Source organism: Eulemur rufifrons, chromosome 27 (genome assembly GCF_041146395.1).
Source record: "Eulemur rufifrons isolate Redbay chromosome 27, OSU_ERuf_1, whole genome shotgun sequence".
Lineage (NCBI taxonomy): Eukaryota > Metazoa > Chordata > Mammalia > Primates > Lemuridae > Eulemur > Eulemur rufifrons.
This window is the reverse complement of record NC_091009.1, coordinates 33,862,883-33,887,553: the sequence shown is the minus strand read 5'-3', so window position 1 is coordinate 33,887,553 and position 24,671 is coordinate 33,862,883. Positions and strand designations below refer to the sequence as shown.

Here is a 24,671-nt window from a genome sequence, read left to right as displayed (position 1 = left end):
TGTAATACCACACAGTAAGTGATATTTAAATTGGTTTAAATAAATTGCTCAGAAGGGTGACTAGCTCAAAGTATGTCCTAGAATATATATTGGCTATAATTATTACCATCATCATCATCATCATTTAATCTAAATGAAGATAACGTGAGAATTCAGTATATATGATCTAAAAATAACATCCATGGGAAGGGAAAATCTCCTGAATGAAGACAGTGGGCAGCTGAAACGGAGAACAGGGACCAGGAAAAAAGTATGAAGGAGGTAGAATCTATAGGATTTGGGTGAAGAAGATAGATAAGAGGTATTAGATAGATAGAGGTGAAGATAGATAAGATAGGTAAGAAGATAGATTTGGGGTGTTCACCAAATCGGCCCTGCATAATAGGAGAAGGAGATCATGGGAAAAGATGGTCAGTTCCATTTCGGAAATGTTGAATGAACAATGAGTTAAACTATAGCATAAACCCTAAGGAAGCTCATCAGAAGAGAAAAACTTGCCTAGCTGCAAAATGAAAAAAAAAAAAAAAAAAAAATCTCTAGTATGTGAAAATATACACTAGTAAATATATCAGGTACATTTAAAAATAAACACATTACCCTCAATGGTAGTTTTACTAAAGAAACAAAAATAATAAACATTTTTCTTACTTTTAACGTTGATAATCACTACCAGCATAAAATTGTCATTGTTCTATATAAAAAATACCTGAGTTAACACTGAAGGGTATAGGAAAAAGAAAAAAGAAAAAGCTACTACAATAAACTGAAATTGTCCACAGTCATTTCTGTGGATATCAGAGTTGTAAGAACAAAGCTTACAGGACCTAGAGGAATGACAATTTAATATACCCCCTTAGATAATCCCATAATTGTTAGAGTAAAAATTCTGCTTTGTGAATTCGAAGCCAACTGTTTACTTTGAGAAGACAAATGTAGCAAATCATAGGATAGAAATAAGTGCTTTTTTTTTTTCATGAAAAACGGAGCTATTAGCACCACAAAAGTTGAAGATGCAAACACTTCTAGTTGTCCGTCACAGAAGTCTCCAGCGAACCTCCCCCCACCCTTCCCAACAGTGTTTCACCACGACCTCAACAGTCCCCTTTCCACGCTGCCATCACCGTCACACTGAGCTCTGGATGAGAATGCAATGTTCAGAACAGCAGTATACACGTCAAATAATACACTAGTAAGTAGAATTATTATCTGTAATTTCAGGTGACATAATTGGTTGCTATGGGTTTTGGGAAGAATTAAAAATCTAAAAACCGTTCCTAGAATCTCTCCCCGAGAGGTTCTGATAACCATTTTTAGCTGCAGCCTCACAAATATGAGGGGCAGAAGCACACTTCACAGCCCTAACCAGGAAGAAGCCACGGGGCACCTCTGTTCTCTCACCAGCCGTGCAGTTCTCAATCTCCAGGAAGAGGCTCTGGGCCGCAAGTTCCAGACTAAACGCTGATACGGCACCACCAAGAGACAAAGGAAGAATATGTATAATCCAGATGAAGAGGTCAAAATCCTCTGGACTCCCTTTCAGTCTGACTAAACCTATAAAATCTACATTTTAATAGCCTGTGTCCCAGAGATCACAAGATTTCTTTTTGCATGTGCCCTCGATGCAATTAATGAGAGGAGGAGAGAAGAGCATATGCTTAAATGCCTGGGGGTAACTATCACAAAGGGAGAAATTTCAGTTTATTAACATAATTCCAGCACCCACAGCATATTGCTTGATCTAAATATTCCAAAAATAACATGCACGACACAATCAAATCTCTGTAACTAATGTGCTTACAGGCTTTAAGAGGGTAACATTTACCAACGAAATATTGGTCAGAATACTAGCTAACATTTCGACATCTGCTTTAGAGAGAAGCTTCCTTTCCACCTGCTTCTGCAGGCCACAGAGATACACTCTAGTTAACATAGCACTGACAGGATGATGAGAAGCTCCTGTCAGACGCCGGCCAGCCGGGTGTCTGAGACAAAACGCACGGCCCCAGCTGACTAGTTAGAGAAAGTCTGGGGAAGCACAATTATAGAGGCACATGACAAGGCTTCATGCCTGACTGATTTGAGAACCAATGACATGGTTTAAACAGCAATCCTCCCTATCTGTGGTCACAAAACAGCAATAAGTCAACTGATACACGCTTGTAATACCATGATTTATTCCTCTGCATCACTGACACGATGTTCTGCTAGTCCACCAAGATTCACCTGGGGCTGAACCATCTAGGGCTTGTCTACAGCACGCATGAAATCAGTGTTCTTGTTCAGGATTACCAGAAACCTTCCCATGTGTACGCAATAACATGTAAGTCAGCAGAATAAAAACAAAAATGATTATGTCCCAAATTCCTTAATCTCAAACATGAAAAACTATAGTAACAGGTCCTAACACAATGTCATACTTTAAAATATAGACGGGGAACCCATTAAAATTTTAAAAATATTAAATATTTTAATATATTTCTTTATATATCTTAAAACTAAATTTTTTAAAGTTTATCTTTATAAAGGTACAAATAGGCCGGGCGCGGTGGCTCACGCCTGTAATCCTAGCACTCTGGGAGGCCGAGGCGGGTGGATCGCTCGAGGTCAGGAGTTCGAGACTAGCCTGAGCAAGAGTGAGACCCCCGTCTCTACTAAAAATAGAAAGAAATTATATGGACAACTAAAATATATATATATATACAAAAAATTAGCCGGGCATGGTGGCGCATGCCTGTAGTCCCAGCTACTCGGGAGGCTGAGGCAGTAGGATCGCTCAAGTCCAGGAGTTTGAGGTTGCTGTGAGCTAGACTGACGCCACGGCACTCACTCTAGCCCGGGCAACAAAGTGAGACTCTGGGCCGGGCGTGGTGGCTCACGCCTGTAATCCTAGCACTCTGGGAGGCTGAGGTGGGCGGATCGTTTGAGCTCAGGAGTTCGAGACCAGCCTGAGCAAGAGCGAGACCCCATCTCTACTAAAAATAGAAAGAAATTATATGGACAGCTAAAAATATATAGAAAAAATTAGCCGGGCATGGTGGTGCATGCCTGTAGTCCCAGCTACTCAGGAGGCTGAGACAGGAGGATCCCTTGAGCTCAGGAGTTTGAGGTTGCTGTGAGCTAGGCTGACGCCACGGCACTCACTCTAGCCTGGGCAACACAGTGAGACTCTGTCTCAAAAAAACAAAAAAAACAAAAAAAAAAAAACAAAGTGAGACTCTGTCTCAAAAAAAAAAAAAAAAAAGGTACAAATAATTTTTTTAACTACAAACAGCACCTAAAGAACCCTCAAACTAGCTGATTTGCTACCAGAGTATCACCACTAAAACCTGCAGCAAGATATAAGGTTGACAAGTATGATTCTACTATAATCATAAAACATGATGATTGTCAAAGAATAAATAATTGAGGCAAACAAAACGCTAGCATTACCAGTGTTAAGACACTTTAACTTATATGTGCTCTCCCAATAATTAAAATTCTCACTGTGTACTTTAAAAATGAAAAATGAGTAAAACACAATTCCTTACATTAGCAGGAAGTACATTATAAACTCTATGGTATTTAAAAAATATAAGAATGTAAAAAGCTTAAAAGCAACTATTCTTTCCTTTGATGTTTCAGAGATTTCACTAAACTCCTCTTAAATAGCTTATTTCTAATTTATGTTAAGGCACTCATCCTTGACCTTAAATGTTACTATGCATAGAATTTTTGGGTTATTTCCATTACAACTGAAAAAATACAATTTTGGGATTTTGAATTGTAGTACTGATATGCCCACTTTTGCTGAAAATTGAAAATACATTTTACATGCTAAAAAATATATTATATGCATTTAAAGGACTAAGTGTGGAGAAATGATGTAGTAATATCAAAAAATAAGTACTAGTCAGTGAAGCAATTATTTCTTTTTTCTTACCCATCTTAGAGAGATGCAGAGAAATTCAGTCTGAGTCATTTTGCATTTTTATGTATTTCCTTTGCTGCGATCTTTAACTTAGCATTAAAGGAAAACCATTCTTCTTTCCCCTCCTGCAGTTCCTTCTCATTTTGTAACCATGATTTTTTTAAGATTATAAAAGATGTATATACATATGAATATTGTCCTCATGATTAGAAAAGTTATACAAACTGTCCTGTAGGCCTAGGAACTAACCCGTATCAGGATTACTTCACGTAACAAATATTAATTAAGCACATACTACGTGCCAGGCACTTTCTAGGCACTAAGAATTCAGTCAGCAAAGTCAAGCCCAAGCTCTCTTGGTGCTCATATCCAACTGGGATGAGAAAGATGATGAACAAAGGAACCGATGAACAGCTGTAAGTCACGTGGCTGTGGGTGGAGAAGGGCAAGGCACAGGCGGATGAGTGTGCAGGGTCGGGGGGCAGGTTCCCACCTCACTGAGGTGGTGATGGAAGGGAGGAGGGTCGTGGCTCTAGTGAGCAGCGTTTGAGCAGGGGGCTGAAGACAGTGAGGGAGCGAGCTACAGGGATGAAGTAAAAGCTGCTCTATTTGTGAAAGCATTAGAAATAAACCTAACTATTTGCTTTTGAAAAATATTGAAGTTTTTCTTTGTTTTAATTTATAGCCACTTCTCAATGGCTGGGTAGTCTCTCTTTGACTCAATGTTTTCATGTGTAAAGTGAGAGTATAAGTAGTCTTGATCTCATAGGGTTGCTATAAAGATTAAGGAAACATATATGAGAAATGCTTAGAATTGTGTCTGCACAGGATAAATGTTGGATTATTATTAGGTATAATTTTCTAAGCGTCTAGGTCTGCAGTTTAGAGTAAACATTAACACGACTATCCTTTATATTTGACTTAGAAAACAAACTGTTATGGTAATGACTTGGTGTTACTCAGGGACTTGCCTCCCTGTTCAAAGTCAACTTAAGACCAATTGTTTATGGCAGTTCCTGAAAACCTGGTGCTGACGGCACCTCTAAGCGACCAGCTCTGTTTTGGGTCACTCTCTGGGGCACTTGAGCTGATAAAAAAAAAACATAATTCAAGTTCTCTTTCATGATCTTCTTACCCTTCTTATGTGGGGGAAGCTGCCTTCCTTGAATCTATCTTGAACAATTCCTTTACATATACAGTACATAAAAACACATCTGCTGTAAATTCTATGCACAGTAACATTTAAGGTCAAGGATGAGTGCCTTAACGTAAATTAGAAATAAGCTATTTAAGAGTTGTTTAATGAAATCTCTGAAACATTTAAGGAAAGAATAGTTGCTTTTAAGCTTCTCACATTCTTGTATTTTTTATATACCACAGGATGATAATGTACTTCCTGCTAATGTAAGAAATTGTGTTTTACCCATTTTTTTCATTTTTAAAGTACACAGTGAGAATTTTAATTATTGGGAACACATACAAGTTAAAGCGTCTTAGCAGTCATAATGCTAGACTTTTGCTTGCCTCAGTTATTTACACTTTGACAATCACAATTTTTCATGATTATAACAGAACCACACTTGTCAACCTTACACCTTGCTGCACGTGAGAATCAGGAGACCCAGTTTCACATCACGTGTCTCCAACAAGCCTTCTGGCCTTGGTGTAGCCGTTTAATCTCTCTAAAATAGCTTTCTTACTGTTAAACACTACATAGATATCCTAGAGAAAATCCTAAAACTCTTTCTACTCTAAAATGCTAAAATATTATGGAATGAGCTTTTTATATCTGCTATTGGAGAATAAGACATTTTATTAATTAAACAAATTTGTGAATAAGAAAATTCACTTCGTATTGAACAACAGTTTTTAATAAAGATATAGATTACTCAAAACTATATTTTAATTTGTATTAAAAATTAAAGTTGAAAATACTAAAATTTTAATGCTTAAAGGAGAAAAAAATTATGAAATCTAGCAAAATGCTTTTGAATATTTTTCTATGACTGAAGAAAAAGCCTTCTCTTCTCACTGCCTTTGCCACAGTAATGAACACCTTCCAAAAGAACATTTTAGTGAGTGTCATAAAACCTATGATTTATAAAAAATGCTACTTTGACTTTTAAGTTATTATCAGTCTGAAGAGCTCCTCCAAATCAAACTATTATAGAAGCTACTCCCAAACCACCACTTGGCAACAAAGATGAATCTACCTATTACCAGGTTAGGATAGCAGCTATTATCATGGCCCCTCGATTTCTTTCAAGTAGCTCCAATGGAAAAAGCCACAAGTGAATAATAAAGATCTCATAATAGCTCTTAAGAATGCTTTATATGGTAGAAGGCACTAAAATGAACTCTGGAGAGTTAAAAAGGGGGGAAAAAAACTCTCATCTCTTGATAAGAAAAAATAATTAACCTGACTTAATGCATCTGAGAAGGCTGCCTATAAATCAGACTTTTGTACTTCAAGAGCCAGATTAAAACCATATATCAAAAAAGTGTGCAGATATTGTCTTATAAGCACACATGGAACACTTCTAAACCTGCCGGGGTTTTCAGGTCTCCCTGAGACACACTCGCTCCGCGCCGCTTAAGGGAAGCGTGAGGCACTCACAGTGCTCAATTTGCTGGAGGTGATGACCACGCGCCGCTCGTGCAGCATGCTGGCGTACAGCTGCAGCATGTTGCTCACGTCCACCGCCACGAAGTACTCCGTGAGGTTTCTCTGTGCAAGCGAAAAATAACTGCGTCAGTGACAGCGCACAGTGCACACGACAGAAAACATTTTATATGCTCTCCAGGAAGTCTTAAAGTTCAAAGGACGTTATTAAAAATGGTATTCGTTAAAATAATTAAATTTAATACTACTCTGCTGCACATGAAGCATGAAATAATCTATTATGATTATTTGAGACATGACCTACTCCAGGAAGGTGCCTCTCAGAGTGTGATCACAGGACCACGTATTTCCACCTTCCCAAACCCCCAACTCCCCACCCCCGATCCCGGCCAAAGTATCTGAAAAGAAGCTGATTTCCTGGGCCCCAGCCTAGACCTGCTGACCTGCCACCTTCAGAGTATGGTCCCCAAGATCTGCTTTTTAAACAAATACTCCTGGTGATTCTCATACACACTGATGCTTGAGAAACCACTGCCCCAGAAAATACATTTGAATCTTTTCATGTTTGCCATTCATGACACAGGCAAAATCATCATCTAATACCACACAGTGTACAAAGCACCCAAGGATGAGATGGATTTATAAGGCAGTTGTTTGCTTTGTTAGTAAGGAAAATCTCTTGTTTGTACCCCACGTCAGACTTGCTTATACCACTGTAACCAAATACAATTTGGTGATGTTCTAAGCTGATTAATTTAGCACTTTATTTCCCCCACATAAGAACAAAGTTGAGATAAGCTACATTAACTTTGACTTTAAATTCTCCCCTTTCTCATTACTTATTTTTAATTTCCTATAATCAAACTTAAGTGCATCAAAATGCAACAAATTAACGAAGAGATTGAATAAGACCCAATAATTAACTGAAACTATAGTACCAGGTGGACTATGACCTAGAAGGCTAAAACTTTTAGTTGGGAAAGAAAATAAGAAATTCAACTGTTTCTTCGATTTCCAAAAGGCAGAACTTTTACCAGCACAAACTGGTAATCATGACAGAGGACATCAATAGATCCCTGAGTGCCGGTGAGTGGTGGTGAACTGGATGAGGAGACGCCCGTCCCTGGGGTTTTCTGCACCTGAAGCCCACCTCGCCTTCTAATTCTACGCCTCACATACAAAGTTAATGGCATTCAACATCAATATATCTCCTACAATCTTAAAGACATACTTTTTCGATGGGGAGTTATTTCCCAACACAGAATGCTGCCTTATGCTTATGCCCTTGCTTTTTTTTCCCCCCAAGCAGGACTTTTTACAAAATAAAATGTGTTAAATGAGATGTAAAAATCTTTATTCTCAGTGGCAGTTTTTCCTTAGAATGTTTGTTTCTTTAAAACTTTCAAGGGAAGGTCTTTTTAAAAATGTGACATTTGGTAAATCAAGCTATGAGTTGTCTGTTAAATAAAAGAGAAAGGTAAAGAGGAGAGAGGGCAGAAGGGAGTAACTGAGTTTGCATCAGCAGCTCTGACGGGAAGGGACTAGGGTCACAGGCCAGGTGTGGCCGGTCGGCCCTAAGGAAACGTGGCGGGGAGCAGCCGCCCACCACCCACAGGGCCAGGACCGCGGGGTCCGCCCACCACGCACACGGCCAGGACCGTGGCTGTGCACGCAGGTGAGAGCGCGGATGGTCTAACTCGCGTCCACAGGACGAGCAACCTGACACAAAGTCTTTTCACAGGGGTTATCTAAATTCAACTGTGCAAAAACACCATGATAGTCTTGGTTTGACATTAGAAAATTTACAATTGTTTTCTTGGATTTCATTCACTACCTGTGTGCCTTCAGAAACCAAACACTGAATACATTTCAAAACATATTTAGAAAAACAGTAAAATTCTAAAGTAAATAAGTATATATGGGAATATTATTTTGCTGTTGATTTCTCTTTCACTTTTGATTGAATTATTTCTACTGATTCATTTTAACTTTCTAAGGGAAGCTGGAGAAAAACTATGTAAGGGAATACTTCCTTTTCACACAGTTATCCAAAACCATAAAGGTGTATTTGTTACTTCTGCTTATCCACGTAAATTTTTTCTACAAATTAATTGGTAATAACTATTGAAGTACTGAAAATATTCCTGGTAGAGATACAATTAAGACTCTAAATAAAATGCAAAATTTAGCTATTTTTATAATTTCTTATTCCTCAAGCCTCACAAAATATTTATTACTTTAAATTAAAATCAGGAAATCAAGTACAAGACACCTAAGATTTGAACAGAATTACATACAAGGAATCTAAAATACTATGGTTATTTCATTAAAGTAACTATTTGTGTGAAAACAGCTCCCACTGCTAGTATTCTTCCCCAGCAGCAGGAGCCATCTCCTGAGATAGCTCTTCCACCTGTAACAGGGGGGCTCAGGACCTAACTACATTTTTATGATCCTACCTATTATAAATGACAGAAACAAGTTTTCTCATATCATCATCCTCAATTTTCCTTGAGTAAAACCAAATATTAAGAGGGTAAAGGGGCAGATACATAAGGAGGAAAAGGAAATATTATCATTATTCCTTATTTTGCCATGATTTCTGATAAACACAGATAATTACAAACTATCCTATTTCTCTATACAGAAATCCATAAACAGTGAGACCAAAATAAATAAAATTCACTATATAAGTAGAATAATTGAAGTAGAAAACAGAAAACTTACACTCTCAGGTATTGTTGGGAGTCCAGTTACATCAGGGGCAATGAAGTAGGAATGCTAATCAATACAAATAAATCACATAAGAAAAATAGAATTAAAATTTTGGGGTGTTATATATAATTTGGGATAAAAATAGGAAAAAATATATTGACTGAATTAGTAAAGGCCATGGACAGACACTCAGGATTTGTTGAATTTGAGATATTCTTAAATGAGTTAGCAAGTTTATATGAAATTTAAAAACATTCTTATACAAAAAGTTAAGTGTTGGTTAAAAATTTTCACTTTGAAATTGAACAGAATTGAAAGAAGAATTCTGGAAGAGTATTAAGGTAAAAAGATTACAGTACTAAATGGTTTTTTATATGTATATGTAACATAGAAATGCATATATTCTTAATATACATTTAGGTAGACCGGGAAAAGTACATAACTAAGTTTTTTATATATATAAAAAATATAGAAATATATGTATTTCTTCAAATGCATTTAGTTTAGTTAGACTAGAAAAATAAAGCTTGCTAACCCAAGTATATATCAAAATCTATTGCAATTCCTGAGGTTTTATGGTAAGTCACAAATCTCTTTTGTAAACATCAGCCACTGTATTATTTAGAAAGCAGCAACAGAACATAATTTTTAAATGCTTAAAACTTCTTAAAAATATACTTATTCCAAAATATGACCCTCACACATGCACTAAACACATTACAAATTGGCGTCAATAATGTTCAAAGCAGGACATGTCATCGAAATATTTATATAATAAACGTATTTGTGTATCTGACTTCATGTTGCCCACAATGTTCCCAGATTTTACCACCCAGAATCAAAGTGCAACTTCATCATTGAAAACTGTTTTATTTTCTGTTCATATCAATCTCCAAAATTATTTTAATATCTTAATCACATAAGGACATATTTAATACCACCTTATAATTAAAGATTAGAAAAGAAACATTCTAGCCATATTTGAGCACAGTTGAACTAGTCAGAACAAAGCTAGTTAACACAATCATAATATATGATTTTCCGGGGTAGAAGAACAATAGGAGATAAATCATAAGATCTTTTGATAAAATATATGACAGAAAGCTCATTCTGGAATATACTTTAAAATTACTATGGAAAATGAAGACTATGCCTAGATTTGGGTTCCATTAGCTACTTTGATTTTGAAGGGGTTTTACTAGTACTGTATTTCATAAAACTATGCTTTAAAAAATAGCATAAACAGAAAATATATTCCCAATGATTACTTTTCTTAAAAGAGTCAAATTTACCATTTCCCAAAGGACTGGAGTGAATCTTAAAGACATAGTGAAAGAAGTAATTATTTTTCGAATTTAATAGTGATTTGTAGAAGCCAATGTCCTTTTAACTCACCGGTACCAGAGAGGGCTGATCTTTCACAACTTGCTCACTGGCAATAAATATCTCTTGGTTCTTACAATATATGAGAGAGAAAACATGAATACTGTCATGGAGAAGCTTACACAACAATTTGCTGTGTATTTGAGACAAATCCATGTAGCCACGTTAGCCATTGAAAAATACTTGAATAACTAATTATAAATGTTATTTTAAATGCTGATTTGATAATTTTACGCTAGAAAAATCCTAAAGGGAGTATTTTCATATTGTGAGAATAGAGAATGCTATGGATATTTAATGATTTTGAAATACAGTTTCAGAAAACCACTTAACATTAGAGATTAACTTTTCATAAAATCTCTGATATTCTAGTGGCCACTATCCACTTGTACAGGAACAAAACCTTCCATGATCAATTTTAATATGGCTTCATAAAACTACAACCTCTATGAGTAGTACAGACAAGTGTTCTGGTCCCAAATTTGCCCCTTATTAACAGCACAGCACTAGGCTTATTACCTTTAGTAGTTTTTTGTTGAAATCAAATGAAACTATTCCTGAATTTCACACCAAGGTAACCAGCTGATTTTACTAATACTTAAGATAGTGCAGCTTGAGAATAGGCATACAAGATTTGAAAACTATCATAGACTATTAATTCAAAAGTATATAAAAAGTAAGTTTTAATTATAAAAATAACTATCATATATAGAAAGAGTACAGTCACACAAACACTTTAAACAAGATTATTTCAGCCACAATGAAAAATATCTTCTCCATATGAGAAGAAACTTCAGTTCACTGCCAACTAACATCTGAACAGCTCTTCATGGTAATATTTAGATACTTCCATTTCATATAATTACCCAAACAACTTCCTCAAAAGTTGACTCACTCAATTCCTCAAATGGAAAAAAGGGATCATCAAAAGAGATTAACTTTCTTGCCTAACATCACACATTTAGTGACTGTGACTTACACCAAAATCTTCTAGTCTTAGGTAAAGAGGCCTAGAAGTCTTTGATTCATGATTCTTATTAATAAAGGTGAAGTGTTTCAACACCCAGTATTTTTGAGATATATTTTTAAGATATTCATTTATCCCTGAGCAAATATGATACTCAAATTTAAAGAGAACACATTTGTCTTTCTCATTAGTATTATCTCCATTATCTTAGTACCTATATTTTCTTAACTCATTAACAAAGCATGAGAATCTCTTTATAAATACAATGCTCTCAAAGAAAGATTACTTTTCTTGGTAAAATCCGGGGCTTTGCTTTGTTCTCTTTGCCCTTCACACCGCACTTCCAGTAACCATAAACCTCGCATTCCTTTGGCTGAGTTTCTCCTTAACTGATCTTTCCTCTGATTCTTTCACTGGATCCCCTATCTTCATCCCCATGGCCTACTGGAGCAGGGAGACCTCAGCCTCTGCTCTATGCTCACGATATTCCCTCCTTTAAAATCTACGTCTCCTGATGACTCCCGGATTTGGGTTAAAAAGCCCAGGTTATCCCTAGCTTTCCATCCCCCAATCTCCAAATGACCACTAAACATTTCCACTTGGGCAGTGGCACAACAAAAGAGGATGCAGCCGCAGACAAAGTGGCAGAGAAGATCACAGGAAAGAAAAAAACACTTTAAACTATATGACAAGAGGTTTCACCAAGGTGGGAACTGAACTAGTTCTAGACTAAAGGTAGTCTATAAAGAGGCTTTAGTGCAAAAGGAAAGCATGTTTATTCAAGAAACTGAACACAACAATGTGACCAGAGCAGAGAATCAGTTCGGAAAAAAAATAGTGAGACAGAAAAATGAAAAGTTAGACTGAAGCTAAGAAGTGGATCATCCTGAAAGCCCGGCCAAAAGTTTGGGCAAATTTTATAGAAAATGGGGAGCTACAAAAGATATTCAGGATGGGATTTTATATAATTTAAGCAAATTTAACTTGACACTCTCGTAGAAAGGACTGGAAGGAGAGACTCTAGATTAACAGCTATTTGAAGTACTAAGCATGTGGAAACTAGGGTGCTAACAGTGGAAATTTACAGAATGGAATGATGTAAGATAACATTATTATTAAAATGAAATTACAGGAGAAAATTTAGGCAAGAATAAAGTTATTACCAAAGAAATATAATAAGGATAACAATTTGCTTATCTTGCAGAAATGCAAAAGACTCATTACGACATTATACATTTTGAGTTACTTTTTCCTCTAAATTTCTGTTGCATCATTATAATTTTTTCTTCTTTATTAGAAGTTTATTATTTTTTGGAAGAAACAAAGTCCATATAAATAAATTTTAAAATTCTATACTGTACAACACCAAATTAATGAAGAATATTAACGAAAAAATTCATATTTTATCATGAACTTTGAATATTCAAAAAAAAAATCCAAATGAATGTTTTTAGATATAGATGGCACTGTTCAAAGTTTCGATTGTAAAGTAAATAATCTATACCACCACAAGCCTGCTGTTTCTACAAACTTTAACCATATTTCCAGTGTTTTGTGATCACAACTAGAAGATGTATTGAAGTATGGAGAAAAAAGAAGGAACTTTTCACCCAGAATTTTAATCACATATGTTATATGCCATTTTCTATTCTTACTAAGTATTGTTTTTATTTTAGGAAGGGTAGTGAGTGTGTGTATGTATGTGTGTATTCCTTTATTATGCATGGATTTCACCTGAAAAATCAATGTTTCTTACAACCAAAATGTCCTCACAATTTGGTTACTTTCAGTTAACAAATTTTTAAAACTTTGTAACTTAGCAGCTATCAAAATACACACCTAATGTATCAAGTTATGATAGTTACAACAGTGCAGAAAGTCTCAATGTTATCATCTAGTAATGTCAGCACTAGCCCTGCAGTTTTCCTGGAAGCAGAAGTGACCTGGCAAAGAATTAATTTCTTGACGGTGTATGTGTTCTTAAGTGAGAAACTGTTATGACTCCAAAAAACAATTACTGATTAAATACTTACCACACTCAAATTGACAGGAGTGTTCGCCTTTGGTACTGGGTGGTTATAAAGTGATTTGAGAGTTTCATTCAAATCATTTTCCTAGAGCAAAATAAAAAGTACATTTTATAAATGAAATACATACTAAGCAAATACAACTTAAACTACTTGACAAAATCGCCCACTGTGCCTTCCCATATTACATGTTTTATATAAATACTTTCCACACAAACATTTCAAATAACTGAGATTGAAATATTTAAATCTAATAAATATGGAAAACTAAATCCTTTTATCCAGAAGAATAATAGCAACATTTATATTTAGTATAAATACATATTTGCAAAAAGTTATTACAAAAAAAACACTAATGCATGTAAATCAAAACCACAGTGAGGTATCACTTAACTCCAGTGAGAATGGCTCTCATCACAAAGTCCCAAAACAACAAATGCTTGCATGGATGTACAGAGAAAGGAACACTCATACACTGCTGGTGGGACTAGCACCACCTCTGTGGAAAGGAGTACGGAGATACCTCAAAGAACTAAAAAGAGTACTACTCAGCCATAAAAAATGGTGAACTAATACCTCTGTATTAACCTGGATGGAACTGGAGACCATTCTTCTAAGTGAAGTATCACAGGAATGGAAAAACAGACAGCACATGTATTCGCCAATAAATTGGAACCAATCGATCAACACTTATGTGCACATGTGGAAATAACATTCATCGGAAATCAAGCAGATGGAAGAGGGAGAAGGGGATGGGTAAATTCACACCTAATGAGTAAAATGCACACTATCTGGGTGATGGGCACACTTATAACTTTGACTCAAATGGTACAAAAGCAATTTATGTAACCAAAACATTTTACTCCTGCAATATTCCAAAATTTTTTTTAAAAATAGGAAAAAAACCACTAATGCTACAAACAGAAATGATCTAAATCATTAAATCCAAGAGCAACGAGATTGAGTAAAAGCAGCAATGCAACTTTTTATTAGATCACAGAGTGCTATCGTTCTCCATTTTCATTTTAAAATTCCAAACCTAATTTTTAAAGAATAGATACAATTTAAGTAAGCCTGGCCAGGGGATGGCTGTGCAAAAAAAAATCTTTCTATGAAAAATTTTTTAAAAAGTTAAAATTAAAAAATAAAAATAAGAAAAAAAGAAGAAAGAAAAAAAATGGGCAAAGGACTTGAACAGCCATTTCTCCAAAGAAGATATACAAATGGCCAATAAGAACATAAAAAATTACTCAGTATCACTAATCATTAGAGAAATGCAAATCAAAACCACAATGATGTACCACTTCACAGCCATTAGGATACTATTATCAAAAAAAAAAAAAAAAATTCAGAAAGTAACAAGTGTTGGCAAGGTTATAAGGAAATTGTAACCCTTGTATATAATGGTGTAGCCACTATAGAAAGTGGTATGGCAGTCCCACAACAGTGAAACACAGAATTACCATGTTATCCAGCAATTCTACAGTGGGGCCGGCAGGGCAGAGGGCAGGGAGGAAATGGCTACTGTGTACTGGCTACAGAGTTTCAGCTGCAAGATGAAAAGTTCTAGAGATGTATGGTATTGATGGTTGCAGAACACCATAAATGTATTTAGTACTACAAAACTATACAATTAAAAATGGTTAAAATGTTAAATTTTATATTATATATATTCTACAATTTTTAAAAATGGGGGAAAAAAGAACATAGCTTACCAGTTCCTTAGCCAAGTAATCTGCCAGAGTATTCAGAAGCTTGTAATACACTTCAAACCATGGCAGGTAACTGTAAAAAAAAATTATTCAAAAATGTATATATAAAAAACGTGGAATCAAGAAACAAGCAGACAAAATAAGCATTAAATTTATATTATGTCAAACAGGTTAATCCTAGAAGATAGGAAAGAACTATACCTACATTCTCCTTACTTTTTCAGTTAGATTTAACATATTATATTTATTATTAGTTTTCATACAATAAATCAGAATCCAAAGCTCTGTTATAAAAGTTATTCATTATACACTTCTATTTTACATTAGCAGTATCTAATCCTACTTCATAACCAATAAAAGCACTCATTGGATAAAAACCACTGTAAGAGGAAATTACATAAAAACTAATATTAGTAAGCTTTTGAAATAAAAGATACAATTATTGCTTTTTAAATGTTACTGAATTGAGTATATAATACAACAAAACTATGTGTTTAATTAATCAATTCTTCACAAATGATGTTTAATTCAGATGGTAAATTTCAAAATAATTATCAACACAAATATCGGAAAGCCTATTCTAAAAATTATAAAAATTGAAAATGATGTTTAGATACCAAAAACAAATATAATTTAAAATTCATTTAATTCATTTTGCTAGATAAAAGTATAATTTTTATGAAAGCCAAATACTAAATCAAAATATCATGTGTAAAAAATAAAATCTATATTTCTTATTTTAAAAATTTTAAATATTAGCATATTTAAAAACTGTCCAAAGATTTTAATTTAATGTTGATTAAAATTTTCACTTTTTATACAGAAAAACAGTAAACAGTGCTACTGATTAACAATTAACAAATACTCTTTTTCTTCAAAGCATTTGTACAACAGGCTACTTCTTAGGACAAAATATTCTAATACTTTTACTACATAATTGTACACAGATAAGAGTACATAGACGAAACATTTTAAAATCTAAACATCAATATAGCTTAAAAACAGCACTGTATTAAGATTTTTTCATATGATGTCTCATTTGTTAGTGACTATAAACGATGCTTTTTGAATCAAGAGCAATCTAAAGTCATAACAAAAGAAGTTAAACTATAGTATCTTTACTCAGGAAATTATAGAGTTCCATAAAATGATAATTACAAATACTGTGTAATGATATGAAAAATTTCTATGATATCTAAAAATACCTACCCAACTTCAAGTTAAATCTAGAATACTGAATGCATGCATTTATCTCTGTGCCCTCTGGAAATACCACTAAAATGACAGTAAATGAATAAAGGGTATAAATTAGTAAGTGCTGAGAAACGGAGGAAAAACAATAGCAACACAAGGGGATGATTCTGTAAGCATGGTAAGCAAACAGTGGTAACTGACACAGGAGAGAAAAGGAAACCAAAACCTAAGTGTCAACAAAATGGAAAAGGACCGGCAGACACGCCCCTCCCCCAGGATTCAGAAGCACTGATTTAAGAGTCTCTCACGGGAAAAAGCACCTCAGTGTCCTATGTTCTTGGAGTGAAATCCACCACAGCACATGTAGCGCTTGCAGTTCAGGTTAGTACCTGCCTCTTGGATGTAAATTAACAGCCCAATTAGCAGACACTTGAGGAAATACAGACATAAATATATGTTTGTATTGAACAAACCTAAAAGGAACTACAAGTAAACACGACAATACAAACAGCAGAAGGGAACTTTAGAGCTTATCCTTAACACCCTTCGGAGCTGAATAAAGAGCAGAATGCTAGTAAACAAAACTAAATAAAAATAAAAGTGAAAAAAGAAATTAATAGAGAACAAGAAAGAGCTCCTAGAAATTCTGAAAGCTGAAAAAATTAAAATCAGTAGAAAGGTTAGACGGTAACTCAAGGAAATCTCCCAGAAACCAGAATAAAGAGTTAACCAGATAAATAACGGGAGAAAATGTGAAAATATCAGGGCAATTAATCTCAACTATCATGTAGCTGACTAACAGTAGTTCCAAAAAGAAAGAAAAGAGAGAGGAAAGGAATGAAAGTTTCTTTCCTAAAAATTACTGGAAAGTTTCCCAGAATGTCAGACATGAGTCTCCAGACTGAAAGGACAAGTGAATGAACAGCACAAAGAATGAGCCAAACCAGAGTATCACGGTTAAAGTCCAGAACAGGGTGCAGAAAAGTGCCTAAGAGTTTCCAAAGAGACAAAAAAAAGTAACATAAAAGGGATCAAGTTCAAAATGTCATTGAACCTCTCACCAGCAATACCAGAAGTTAGAAGATAATGCCTTCACAATACAGAGGTTAAATTCTTTGCACCCAAGAATTCTAAGTCAGAGAAACTATCCATAGGGTGTGAAGACAGAATGATAGCATTTTCAGTCATGCTAGGACTCAGAAATCTACTTCCTAAGCCATTCAGCCTTCAACAAAATGAGGGAGACCAAGAAGGAATACGGGGACGTAGGAGAGAAGAAATCTACGACCACGGAAGAACAGTGAAGTCCAAGGGTAAGAGCTGGGCGGCTGTGCAAAGGCCCAGACTGAAACAGGAATGGAGGCTGTAGGAAAGAGATGCTAGAACAGGGTGTTTACAGTAAGCATGTTAACAGCTGTGTATGGGAGCCTGGAAAAATCTGAATAGGTATGTGACAAATTGGTGGCAGCTTTTGGAGTATCTGAAAATCAAAAGTTACTATTGGTAATCTCAATTTTCATACTTAAATTACCCAACACTTCAAAGCCCTGGTATTTAGCTGGCTATTCTACTACAAATATCTTCCATTTACAAAAAAACAATAATCCTTAAAGATTACTAATACTGTTTTTAAATTGTCAACTCAGTGTAATGGAAATTAGTACATCATAGTTTCTCTATTCACGATAACGCAAATAATTTTCATGGAGAATGTCCTTCTATCAGGATATATGATAGCTCCTTAGAGTGTCATTTATTTCATTTGTAGTCATTCCATACTCACATTTCAACTTTTAATGGCCTGAAGAAATTGCTATTTCAAGATAATTTCAATGTGTCATGTAGTTCAGATCTGTAAGTTCAGATAAGATGAGACCTAATCTATCCAAGGAACACGCTTGGTCTGTTTCTATCCTACTCTCAAGGAGCTTTAGATAAAGCAAAATTTATTGATTTTAGGGGGCTGTATGTCTCTCTACCTTTTAATGCCTACATCGTCATTTTCACCTTAAATAATCTGAAATCCTATTAACCTTAATTATTCTTTCCAGGTCCACTATAAAAATAAAAAATATAATACATCTCTCATAATTGTTATTACAAAGTGAGATAATGTTTATCTTTCTAGATCAAATACATTAACACTCCTTTAAATGTTCTGGTTTCCTCATCTTTATATTATTATTTTTTATTGGTTATCTTCCCCTTTCAATTTCCTTTCAAATTGTGAAGACAAATCAAAACCCAATTTTTCATTGAGAAGCTAATTTATACACATAAATGTAATTTATCTGTAATATTTGTTTTTGAATAAATAATATATCCATATTTAGGTTACTTTTAAAAATTTAACAGTTCTTATTTATGCCAGGCATTTTGGTATACATATAATTATTACTATTTTTTAAATGTCCAAGAATACTAACTTTAATGAATTTCATAGATGAAGGCTATAACTTCGTCTATAAATCAGACTAATACTATTTAGAAATAAGCTTTGTCATCTCTAAGGTCCCAAAATACTTTATTATTTCTATTTAGGAAGTATAACTCACTAGTAAGTTATATACTCATCTGGGGGTTAGAAAGTAGAATCTAAGAATCACAGAATCTATGTGTGGCTAAAATAATTGGAAGTACAGGGAATAAAACTTCTTAAGCACTAACTGTATGTAGGACAGTATGCGAGGTACCTTTTATGTGTTATCTCATTTAATTCTTACAGTAATGCTTCGGTATGTATTTGACTGAACTAAAGTAAAGCAACTTATCCAGAGTCACAAAGCTACCAAAGGGCAAGAGAATTCTAATCAACCTGATTGAGTAATGTATGCTCAGGGGTCTAACACAGATAGCCCATCAGTCAATTTAGGCACGTATTTCTGAACTATCCAGCCTTTGAATAAACATTCCAATAACCAGGCATTTTCAGGTAGCTAAACTGTGAAAACATATATTCTGGTTTAATCTTAAATCAGACTACTTATAATTGCTATCCACTGAAGCAAATTCTATCATTCAAAATTAGTTTGTTTAACGTTCAGAGCATGACCTTTATGCATTTTAAATTATAGTTTGTCCATATGTGTGAATTTCTCAGCAGATAAAGATCTATTTAATGTGATTCTTTCATCTAACATTTTGGCAATCCCTTCCAATTTCAGGTTGAGTACTGCTTCTGTCTTCATCACTACAGACAAAAATCTTCCTAAGCATTTTGTACCTGCAACATGATATAAGGTGCCTTGCAAAATAACATAAACCTATTATTTGTCAACACTGTAAGTTGGATATTTTAGCCTCATCAGAAGATTGCATTATTTAACCAACATTTTTCTCCATGTATAATCTGCTTGTGAAATAGTGGGACAGACTCAAATTTCTACTACGGCACTCCTGGATACATCGGCGTGTACTGTCGTCATAAAGAACCAAGCACAGTCACACACAATGTGCTCTTTGTAAACATGTCCTTTTAAAGGCTACGTATCATTCACGCTTTTTAATAAAAACATCACTTATATAAAAGTGGAGCTGCTCTGTAATCTAGCCGTGCTGCTAGAAATGTCCAGGAAACAAGGACATTCTCTGTTGCAAATAAGCAACAGCACCTAGAGCAGAGGGTGCAAACTGGCTATTTCCAGGCTGCAATCTAACACGTGGGCGTATTTTGTTTGATCAACACTGTGGTGCTGTTGTTTAATTAAACAAGTTGCCAACTTCTAAATCTGAGATTATTCATTTAAAAATCTGGATTTCTTGTTCCTCTTAAAAATCCAAAAAGCTGGCAATACTGGCCACACATTCTCCACTGTGGTAACCAACGCCTAGAGCCGAGTAGCGGCTTCTGTCTTTGGATGTGGCACGTGCTATTCACATCACCACACTTAACCCAGCTTCCTGCTGTTGGGCACCTACCCGGCTTCTCTCACTGAGCCCCCCTACGTGGTCCCTGTAGGTAACTGAATTCGCCACCCCCCATATGAAGCAACTACTGCTCAACAGGAAATCCCACTGACTGCTCACTTTTTCATCCGACAAGAAAACAGTTCAGAGTAAACAAAGCAGTACAATAATTCCAATATTTTAACTAAATTCCATTGCACACTTTAAGTCAAAGTATGTGGCAAAAATAACATTTTCCTTTTTTAGAAAACTATGTCCAAAACTTTCAAAACACATACACACACACACACACACACACACACGTGTATATATATATATATATAAAAAACATATTGTAAATTACATAAGCTTAGCTTCCTAGGATAAGAAGTGTTATTCTCATGTCTTTACTTCATGGTTTCTCAGATAATTTTCAAACAATATATCTTCAAAGCAATTTTTTAACTAATATAAAAGCTCTTAAGTCAATCAATTATCAATAAGTTACAAGGTTTTTCACTAAATTTTATAGTCCCAAGGACGGTCAAAATCTGCTTTCTTACAACCAACCACAAAAATCCTAGGAAGTTAAAAAAAAAAACTCAATATATTACAATAGGTAAATAAGATATTTTATTTGAATTTTTAAAAACTGAAAATATAATTCCTTAAACAAATAATTGTGTGACTCTCGTCCTAAAATATATATAAATGTAAAACAAATACATTATGACCAATTATTTTAAAACAAAGGAGAGGAGATTAGTTAAAATTTAATTGTAAGATTTCCTTAATTTTCTGTAAAGATGTACAGCAAAAGACAGATGTGTATACAAAGTCATGAGTCCATTTTGTAAAAGTAAGAAGACTCCCCCCACGCTTGTACTTCCACGATAGAGCTGATAAAATTTTTACGTTCAAAAGTCAAAGGTTAAATAAAGGAAAGGAAATGTTTTTTGTCAAATAGTCAGGTAACCACTAAAGTCTAAGCAATCAGCAGGAACCTAACTTATAGTAATCAAATAAAACTAAGGAAACTGCCTTTCCGTAGAAAAACGTCTAATGTCTAGAGGCTGTTTTTCTGTCTGGAAAATTGACACAAAATGTGTAAAATTGAAACATTCTGCTTCCAAGGGATTTGCTCAAAGGAAGAGTGTGAAAGCTCCGAGTTTGGTATGAGTTAAAGGGGGCAGGGGGAACTACAAAGGCCCCAAACATAAATCTGTCTTCCTTATTAGAGTATTTCATTTTGAACCCTTGGCGACAATTTTATAGTTGTAAAATTATGTTAATCAAATTAGGAAAAACAGTTATTTCTTGCTTTTTGGCCAGCATATTAGAGAAATTCAAAATACAAATAATGGCAAAAGTTAAATTAGTAATACTTTAGGATATTTTTGAAATCTTGTTTAAACTAGGATAGACATGTCATAGAACTAAAGCAGATAACAGTGGCTCAAAATTATATATCAACTTTCACATTAAATAGGCTTAAAGTCTAATATTTCTAAAAAGTAAACAAAATGAATAGAAATCTAAGAAATGTATTAACTTTCAAATATTTTAATGGCAAAAATCCAGGAAAAAAAGAACATACAGCACTGTGTACAAAATTTCTCACTTAGAAGTCTAAGGTAAATCTAAATTACAGTACTTTCAAATCTTACAATAGCATCATCCAGGAATAGAGAAAAGTAGCTTTAAAGTAATATATACAAATTTTCTAGCTTAGAACTCTATGGACTAGTTTTTTTTAAATAATGTATGTAAGTCACTTAGCAGAGCATTTGGCTGTAGTAAACAAACACTATATGATGCTGCAGTTTATTTTATTGTCAATATTAGTATTATCATTAGCATCTTTAACCTAAAGGAGTCTCTGCTATTCAAGAAATTCAACGAACAAAGTTATTTTTTTTGCCTGTCCTAATGAAAATATTCTATCAATTTGTACTGCTTTACCTTACTTTGTATTAAAATATCTAAAAATTCCATAAATGTCATTTTCAATATGACTACTCTTTTATAAGGACCTAAAATATTTTAAACTGTTTGATATCAACTCAATTATAAATATTTTTCTTTTAAATTTCCAGATCATTAAAACACAAATTCAAAAATCAAAGGATAACTCATAAATGAGAAGGCTTTTCTGAAGAGATATTTCATCACAATAGAAAAAAAATTAGTATTTAGGATATTGTAAAAACAATAGCAGAAATATCAATTAATGTCTACCCAAGAATTTTTATTGATTTGCTACTGAGAATGAACCCTGAATAAACCAAACCAGTATTATCTCCCAATAGAATACCAACAAATGAAGTATGCTTCAAATAAATGCACTAATTTTGCACAAAAGACAGCTTCAAAGAGAAGGTATTAAATTTTTTAATATTTAAAAGTCATAATATATTTCAACTGAAGATGTAAGTAACTGATTAAAAATAAGCTACATCAGAAGGAAAATAGTGCAAAATCTCAACTTATGAGGAAAGAAAAAAAGACAAATGAACAACTGTCACATTAAGCATGTGCAAAAATTCTGGGCACTTATGGGGGATCATATGAAAACCGCTATAGACTTTTCACATTATAAATTACTTTAAATGCATTTATTCATTTTATAAACTGAGAATAAAGACTATAGTTAATCATATAGTTAGACGTCATATAAGAAAAATTTATAAATGTACCTTAGCAAGTCTTACAGAAATAAAACTAGAAATACCAAAATGTAAGCATCATGCATAAGTGGCTTTTATTTTCTTTTTTAAAATTCTCTGATCTTCCAAATTTTCTATAGCAAAATATATTACTTTTTTAATCAGAAAACATGGTTAAAGCATTTTGTAATATTTCTCAATAAATTTTAGCCCTATTAAGTATATGAATTAATTCTAAGACTAGGGCATTCCTACAAAACTGAATGCAAACCTTACTCTAAGGCTTTGGCCAGTAAACACTCAGAAAACCAGCACAGCTGAGCTTCTCTCATAGACCTGTGGAAGCAGCACAGTCTGTTGTAAACAAAACTGGCCTCGAAATTAAGAGACACCAGATTACCCCAAACAATTGTATGAATAGCTCAATTAGACAATCTTACCTTCCTTTCCACATTTAATCCTCCGCAAAAAAAAAAAAAAATTACTAGTTATTCCAAGTTTTGGTTTTATAGTGAAATAAAACAAACTTTTTTCTACTATATCTTAAGGGTACAGTGAAATTAAATGAATGTTATTAGAAGGGGGGAAAAGATAGGAAATAAATTCCAAGTGTAATAGCATTTCTCCAACCATCTCTCAAAGCATTTCCACAATATTGAACATTGTGTATTGAAATTACAGGAAAATACCAATATCTGGCTCCAAGATTGTGAATTCACCCCACTAGCAATATTTTTTTCTCTTCCAGAAGTCATTCTTCCACACTGTGATCCCAAATTTCAAGGGCACAGAATGAAACTGTCCCATTCCCATTCTTAATTCTGCTATGCCACACACCACCATCAACTGCCTATGGAGTGCGTCTGCTGAAACATACCAGAAAAACAATTTCCCATCCTGCAAACACACTACATGTTTCACCTGACAACATGTGAACTGGTTAAACTCCCACTAATTTTTAATGTCATAACTAAAGTTCCACATTTATAGTTTATTACCTATGTAATAACATCTCAGAATTTTATAGCAGGGAAAAACTGACTGCAATAATTTTTGCTCATTGCAAGAAGTAGATAAATGCTGAAATGAATAAAGTTAAAAAAAACTGATGGCATATCTAGACTTTTTTATAAGTACATATGATCATACATTTATATATATATTATTATACATATTAGCTATTTCTTAAAATATATACATATTTTATATACATAATTTGTTCTTTACATACTATAAATATTACTTTGAAATTTTTCATCATTTCACAAAAGATCATAAACATTTCTCCAAGTCAAGTTATACATGTATATATTTTTTTCCTAATAGCTAAATAGCATTCCATTGTATTATTCATTAATTTATTTATTCAAAAATTATCTATTAATTCTACTGGGAGTCGTTATGTACCAGGCACTACCGTAGATAGTGGGAATATATCAGTAAACAGACAAAAACCCCTGCGCCTGTGAAGGTCATGTTCTGGTGGGGAGTGAAGAGATTATGACACAGAATAGAGATTGGGGAGTGTACCATAATATACTGACCAATTCCCACTGGGGGAAATCCATGTTGTCACCAATTCTTTTTAATTT

General features: G+C 34.1%; 1 protein-coding gene across 3 annotated transcripts in view; it reads right to left on the bottom strand.

Moving 5' to 3' along the window:
• Positions 1-24,671, bottom strand: part of DENND1B (DENN domain containing 1B) — a 174,200-nt gene that overhangs the window by 78,619 nt on the left and 70,910 nt on the right. For 2 of the 3 annotated variants that reach the window (XM_069459325.1, XM_069459326.1), the window contains exons 6-10: positions 15,338-15,407; positions 13,629-13,709; positions 10,641-10,700; positions 9,258-9,311; positions 6,525-6,635 (exon numbers count right to left, since the gene is read on the bottom strand). In XM_069459325.1, the coding sequence (XP_069315426.1) occupies positions 6,525-6,635; positions 9,258-9,311; positions 10,641-10,700; positions 13,629-13,709; positions 15,338-15,407 (376 nt within the window). The remainder of the gene's footprint in view (positions 1-6,524; positions 6,636-9,257; positions 9,312-10,640; positions 10,701-13,628; positions 13,710-15,337; positions 15,408-24,671) is intronic. The other variant, XM_069459324.1, reaches the window with a different exon arrangement.